The 7,967-nt window shown below is 31.7% G+C and overlaps 1 protein-coding gene across 1 annotated transcript; it reads right to left on the bottom strand.

Moving 5' to 3' along the window:
- Positions 1-1,581: 1,581 nt before the first annotated feature.
- On the bottom strand, positions 1,582-3,095 carry LOC25485957 (olee1-like protein). The gene is made up of 2 exons (XM_013607099.3): positions 2,617-3,095; positions 1,582-2,241 (listed from the first exon to the last, which is right to left on the bottom strand). The coding sequence occupies exons 1-2, from the start codon at positions 2,771-2,773 to the stop codon at positions 1,892-1,894; spliced, it is 507 nt and encodes a 168-aa protein (XP_013462553.1). The 5' UTR covers positions 2,774-3,095; the 3' UTR covers positions 1,582-1,891.
- Positions 3,096-7,967: the final 4,872 nt, after the last annotated feature.

The raw sequence follows: 7,967 nt of genomic DNA, 5'->3' as shown, positions 1-7,967 counted from the left end.
GGGAGAAAAATCAAAAGCCCAAAATACAATAAATAGCGCCGAACCATGAACCATAATCACACAGTGGTATATCCTATATAGAGAGAATGCAAAGAGTACCAACAATGAAAATGAAAATAAAAATTCAGTTTATGCACTTTCAACCACCACCATGAATGAAACGTGATACTATCAAGAAGGTAATCTTGAGACGAAGCTTTGTTATTAAAAATTCTCAAATTACGTTCTTTCCAAATGATCTAAAGGTAAGCCATCCACACAGCCTGAAAGCAAGAACAAACTTCCTTTTTAAAATCATGTGCATCATAATATTGTTGTGCGTGACAACCCACATCTGATGGAATAGCCGTAGATATACTCAACCATCGATGAAGAAGACGCCAAATGCTGCCAAAAAATTCACACTCCAAAAAAAGATGATTAATCGTTTCCTCTTTCCCGCAATCACCTTGATGGGAGATAAAAGTAAATCGTTTTTTTTATCAATTATGAGTACTCTTTAAACCCTCAATGTCTTCCATATTTTAGACTAAACATCACCCTCTCATTCTAAATTTTTATCATTATAAAAACAAACATAAAAAATTGACTGATTCTTTAGCAACCATTTTTTCTTTATATTAAAGAAAATAAATAAACTAGTTGATATGTGGTCTATACTGCTAAAAGTATTTTGCTGGCGAGTTTTGGTTCTTTTCAACTAGGAAAAAATAAAATATACTAGAAAGACTAAGACTTGAGTATGAATGGCAACATAAGGAAGAATTATTCTTCGATCATTAATATAATGGAAAACTTGATAAAGTTTCTGATTAATGTTTACTTGATTAGCTGTATGAATTTATAAAATTAGAGCCGTCACTTTCAAATATTTTCTTCCTTTGTTTCTCAAAATCAAATTCTTTTGTCAAACAAAAGACAGAAGTTTTATTATATTAATTAATTGATATGATAAACTGTTTGAAATTGAATATTATGTTTTAGGTTCACACTCAACATATTTATTTCAATTTCAAACAATCATCCTTTTATAATTTTTCTTTTGTCATATCAGTTAGACATAAGACGACAAATACTAAGTATGCTTCAAAATATGGCGAAGGTGGTTGGTAACTTGGTATAGAATTGGAATTGTTCAAGAAAAAGTTTAGGTTTAATTATTGTTTACACGTTTTAATTTTTAGTTGGTTATTTATGTTGCTCTAATAATTGGGAAGTATCAATTTTATTTTTCACTTGAAAATTCTCCTACTTTTTCGTGACAAACCAAATAATTTGATTTAAATAGTTAACCACTTTCAATTAAGAACAAATTATTTATAAGAATTTGATTTTGGCTACGACAATCAATTGAGATCAGACTTTATTAACCTCCTACCAAACTTTGGAAGGATTAGAGAATAAGAGGGTTAAGACCAAAATAATAAATAGCAATTAATGGTCTAGAAGCCTAGTTCTTAGAGAAAATTCACTCTTAATATATAAAATATCACTCAATGATTTACTTAAAAATAAAATGATAAAAGAAATAAAAATGCTAATACTCTCTTAGATATTAGTTAAAGTACTAAAATAAGTAACTTTGAAATAAAAATTGTGTAATTATTATTAAGATAAAAGTAAAAACTTGAATTTCCAAGCAAAATTTCTACTAATAAAATCCTTAACCAATGTTTTAGGGCACTAGTTACCAAACCCTAAAATAGATTGGGATGAATCGTACATTATTAAACATGACAAACTAGAGAAAATAAAAATGAAAGGAATATCCTTTGAGGGTCATGAAATCTAGTATAACTCCTCCAAAGGTACATACATAAAAGCTTCCATTATTAATCCCACATAAGAACCCTAATTATTAATGTGGGCAAAGGACATAAGGTTGAGCTATCTAGTCCTCCTTTTCAGTTCCATCTTCATTAATCCCAAGTTCTTTGAGAACCTCACCACATTTAGGTAGACGCTCTTTCTTAAGGAAACCAAGAGGGCTAGCAGCACGAACTGGGGACACAATTCCGTTGTTGTTTGTGACACTGATCCTAGCAGCTTGTTGTAGGTGAGCTTCTGAGTCAACCTCTGAGCAATCTTTCCTTGGACTCTTGCAAAGAATAACTTCACATGTTTCATCTTCATGGTCTCCATCTATCTCCACACTGTATTTTCCTGATTTATCTGTTGTTGCTTCTTTGTTGAATGTCAATGTTCCATTATCTTCTTTGCATTCCACACGCACCGTTGCACCTTCATTACATATATGGCCACACAAATTATTATTTATATATGTCAATTTGCAAGACATTGGATATGCTAAGGCACGAGTTAGAACTCCTAATTCTCCGCTTCTTAGTAATAAATGTGTGTGAGTTTCATCGTTAGACTCTTTTAAAAAAATAATAATCAATAGTCTTAATTTCACTTTTAGGTATCATCATGAGGCACAGACTATACAGACACTAGACACGACATGACATGTGAACATCGATAATAATTTAAGAAATTGACATATATGTGACAGTGTGTGTTGGTGTCGAACATGATACATATTTGATACCGGAACACGCATAATTCAATGAGTATATGTGCTTCATAGATTCATGTTAAAAAATATGTACGTACCTTCAATGAACTCGGTCAATCTGGTGATGAATTGGGTGCGACATGTGTCACAGTAAACAACACCTTCTACAAAGAAGCGATCAGACTTGGAATAAGCCGAACCTAAGAAGGATAAAAAGCAAAGGGTGAAGACAAGGGGGATTGTAGACTTTGCCATTGTTCTTGATATTGTTGGTATGAGTATATGAAAATTAATTTACTTTAATTAAAGGTGATGGTGTGTTTGCAATGAAGAAGGACTTGCATTTTATACTAAAATAAATAATGGATCAAACTAGTTTCTGTTTATTTTTTCTGTTTGTTCTTTGAGGTTCTAATGTCTCCCATTATTTGTGGATGGTCGAAATTTTTGTTTTGACCCGTTTTTTCCTCTCCTAGTTTGAAATTGCAATCTTAGGCAATGAAAATTAGAATGTGAGATGTATAATTAGTCATGAAGACCAGCTAAATAGGAAAAAGAATGAATGGTCAACACATATCATTTCAGCAAACAATAATGATCATTCGTTGCCTAAGAACTTTATTGAGTCACAACAAGTGGTATATAACATTCCTAATTACATCTACTATAATTTATAAATAATTTTTTTTAGCAAATAATTTATAAATAAATAAAAGTACTATGCTCCCAAATGGCAATATAAGAAAGTACACCCTCCAGTCATTAATATAAGCAAAAGTTTGATTTTTAGATTCTTTATTAAATTACGTATGTAGTCTTTAAACTTTATTAAAGACTACATACGTAATTTAATGAAGAATCTAAAAATTAAACTTTTGTTTATATTAGTGATCGGATGGTATGGATTGAAATAGGTTAGCCCGAGCTAGGCTTTGCAAGGCCCAAACCTGACCTGCCATATTTTCTTAAAGCCTAAGTCTGGCCTGCGGCCTATCATATGCCTACTTTTTAGGCTTGAAATTAATCTTCTGAAAGCCTGATATGGCATACTAGCCTGTTTAAAAGCCTATATCTTATGAACATATTTAAATAAGCAATGTGGTCTAAGTTTAAATGGACCAGCGAACTAATAGTTCAATTAAATTAAACTCTCTTTTGATAATGAACACGAGGTTTTAGGGAATTCGATTATATACTGTACCATATTTCTATTCTAGTTTATAATAATACATTTATATATGCAAAAACTTAATGTATACTAATAAAGCTTAAATTATTGAAAAAGTTTATAAATTTATATTTTAATTGAAAGTATAAAATATAATATAATAATAAATAATATTCATATTACTTAAATAGGTCAGCCTAATAGGCTTAAGAGACTTTTTGAGAGGCATGTGGCCTGACCTTTTAAGTTAAACTAGATTGGTGACCCGTTCGTCGCACAGGTCTTATTAGACGAAATATAGTTGCTGATCTAAATATGAAATGAATACCGATACAAAATAGTTTGGAAATTTAATATCAATGTATTGTCAATTGATAGTAATGTATCGATACAATCTCCTAAATTTGGATTTTTTATAATACTACACATTACAAAATATTTTCTCATAGACGACGTTGAATGTCATTTCAGTGTCTTCACCATCTTCATCTGTGATTAATATCTTCAACCCTTCTCTATAAGTAACTCTCAAAACAGCAACATATAAATCGGTAAAATCGTGTTGATGAGGCAACTGCTAAAAAAGCACATGGAAAGTTCAAACACACATTTAACTTGAGCATTGTGGAGGAAAATTTACTCCACCATTCGATATGTCTTTTTCTCTAATAGTTTCTACAAATATTACCGTTTGCCAGACCATATGGTGTTTCCAAAACAGCGGTGCCATTTGACTTATCTGCATCATCCTTGTTTCTTCCTGGTAGTTGAAAACCGCATTATTACATTGGAATATAATGTAAATAACACATGCATCTCACGTAGATGCAAAGAGTGGAGTTTAACTCGTAATTACGGTAACATTCATAAGCACTACAGACTGATATGTATCAAATTCTAAGTTGCAACATTAACTCTTAATTACAGTAACATTCTTCCTGGTAATTGAAAAATGCATTATTCTTACCGCATAAATTCTAATTGTTATTGTTACAAACAATAACAATCCGAAACGGTTACCTGATGAGTTTTCATTCATATATTTCGTATTTCGTGTTGTCAGCACACTGAGATATTTCACAAAAATCATCAGTTACTATTTCTTCTGCTTCAACACTATCAATACTTATCACCTGACTTATAACTTGAATTCCCTTGCTTTAGATATTCCACCTTTTCTATTGGTTTTCTTCTTGGTGAATTCTTCTTGGTGAATTCCCTTACAATTGTTTCTGAGATTAAATGTGCTCATATGACCTTCGCTTACCCTTATCAATCATCTTGAGAACCAAGTAAGCACAAAATTAGACACATAACCAGAACACACATAAATCAAAACGGGGAGAACGAAACTCACAAACCTGATCGATGATTCTAGCTTGTAGAACTGCAATTTTGAGGTGGAGAGAGAACCATACAAACGAATTTGAAAAAGAGTGAGCAACCTAAATACTTGAACCCCAAATATCAATTTCAATTTCAAATATGTTGTGCAAGAGAGAATTTGGAAGAATTTAGGGTTCTTGGGCAGAGAGTGCCAAGGGAGAGAGACGAAAAAAGTGTTCTAGGACAGAGAGAGTGTAGATGGGTCAGTGATTCTGATCATTAGAAATGGAAAATGGTTTCCATATGGAAAAGGAATTAATTATCTAGCATGGGAAATGTTTCTATTGGGACGGAGAATAAGGCAAAGAAATTCATGGAAAAATGAGGTGCTTTTAATGACAATAGAAGAGGACTCAATTGGCTTGCATGGGGTATCTAAAAGTCATGTTAAAAAGCATGGTAACAGTGCTATTACCAAGCATCAGTAAAGGCACGTAGTATAGGGAATATAACAATCGTCAAGCCAAATTTTGAAATTCAAATTTAACATGTAAAATGAGAGAAATATTTTTATGGTCAAGTTGATTAGCAATTAATGACATAGAATTAGAGGGAAAAATTAGGTTAACTAATAGCATGACCTAATAAGCTTTAAGAATATCTAAAGGCTACTACTTTGGAGCCAAATTTTTTTAGGGTTAGCTTATTAGCATTAATTGCTGCTAATTTGGCTCCAAATCTTTAGGGTTAAGTGTTTGCAACCTAATAAAATTAAGGAGTAAGGGATAGGTTTAAAATAAAAGCCTAGGCCTTCTTTATTTAAGAAAAAAGCATGACTTGATCTGCCCTATTGTAGGCTAGGCCGTAGACCCCTGTAGGCCGACCTGATCTATTTCCATCCCTACGGCTGAGGGACATGGTGTATATGTTAAGGAAATTACATTATTCATGGCTCACAGCAAATATGTTTTCTCATTAATTGACATGTGTCCTTTACTGATTATTACATTACATTGTATTACTCTCAACAATTCAATATTGTTCTTTCGTATATTTTGGTCATTATAGTTACTTTTGAATATTATATCAAATCAACATTTTTCACTTACATGTACAATATTTCTCCTTTTAAAAAAAAAAAAGCACAATATTTCTTTTACACAAGTTACATTTCAAGTTAAGCTACTTCTACATTCTTCCATATTTGTTACCACATTTTTTATTTATTTTTTCATTTCAATTCTTTCTTCACCATATTTATCATCATCTACTACTATTTAGCTCGACCATCACTATGAACCACATTCAGCCAAAAGTGATTTATCTCCATAATAAACTCCCTAAGATAAATTTTAATTTAATGTCATTCATAATGTTTAGTCTTTGAAGCCAAAGGAACCCAATGCACAAGTTGCCTTCTACTGATCTCGCTGAATTTTTTAAATTCCCTCCATACAAAACTTAAGGATTGTAATTGTCATTATAGGATAATGAGAGATGTTTACCCTTCCACCACAATATTTTTCATGCATCATTCGCCCCGACAACAACCTTACTCACTGTCTCCTAAATAGTATTGCGAAGAGAATCAAAAGTCTATTAGTTTTATTAACCACTTCCACGCCAGTCATATTCATTCACACCTTTTTAAATTTTGCAAATACTCCTTCCAACAAAATCCCAAGATTACCAAACGAAAGAAGTTGGAAACCCATCCAAACCTAAAGCCTTTGTGAAATCATATAAGCAATCACTTTTTGAATTTCCCCATACTTAATTGACGACCCCGTCCCCAGACCCCAGCCGCTCCATTTTCTCCACATGGTTCTGTGAATAAGATTTTATAAAAATCATTAACCATGACTTGTATCCTCAACCCCAATCACCTTGATCCTTACGAAGCAGCGAAACATTATTTTTCCTTTTCCTATTATCAACTTTTAAATGGTAATATTGAGTATTCCTATCACCGCTAATAAGCCATTTTTCTCTAGAGCGTTGGAACCACATCAGCTCCTCTTTATGAAGAATATCCTACAACTCGTGTTGAAACTTCTTCTCTAACCTCATCAACCCACCATAGAGTACGCGCCATTAAGTTTAAGAATAGGATGGGACGATTTAGGCCTTGTTAGGCCTAAGTTTGGTCTATCAAAAAATTTAGGTCGAAGTCTGACATGTAGCCTTCAATAGGCTTGTTTTTTAGGCCTAAAAGTTTATTTCATATTAACATATTTAAATACTTGAACATTAAATAGACTAAAAAACTAAAAGATTAATTAGATTAAACTCTCTTTTGATATTTAACATTACATTTTTAAAAATTTGATTGGATATAATATCATATTTCGATTCTATCATATAATAATACATTTAAATATGTGAAAAATTAATATACATTAAAAAGATTAAATATTGACTTTGTGAAAAAAAAAAAATGAAAAAGTTAACAAATTTATAATTTAATAAAAAGTCAAAAATTGAGATGATATTAATAGTAATAAAATGTTTTATTCGTATTCACTTAAATAAGACAACCTCATAGGTCTAAAAGACTTTGTTATGGCTCGCGACCTGATCATTTTAGTTAAACAAGCTTCTAATAAAAAGTCTTGGCTTTATCTATTTTTTTTTTAAAAAGTATTACCTAACGTGTAGAGTTGATGTAGGCTAGGTCATGGGTTGAACTCACCTATTTCCATCCCTACGAAGTACGATCCACTCTGAAAACGCTTTTGAATTCCATCCATTTGAACCATAAGATTATTTTTTTTTATAGCCAAAACACGATCAAGCTTAATAACTTCCACTCCTTAACACACTTCCATCCATCCGAACCATAAGATTTTTCTTTATTACTAGTTACAAACCCGTGCTTCGCACGAGTTCAAAAATGTATTCGATTAAAAAATTCTTCGAAAGAAGAGATATTAAAACGACGGAACATTGTGATTC

The sequence above is a fragment of the Medicago truncatula genome, chromosome 2, assembly GCF_003473485.1.
Source record: "Medicago truncatula cultivar Jemalong A17 chromosome 2, MtrunA17r5.0-ANR, whole genome shotgun sequence".
Lineage (NCBI taxonomy): Eukaryota > Viridiplantae > Streptophyta > Magnoliopsida > Fabales > Fabaceae > Medicago > Medicago truncatula.
Note: the sequence above shows the minus strand (reverse complement) of the source record. Positions and strands in the feature narration are given on the sequence as shown.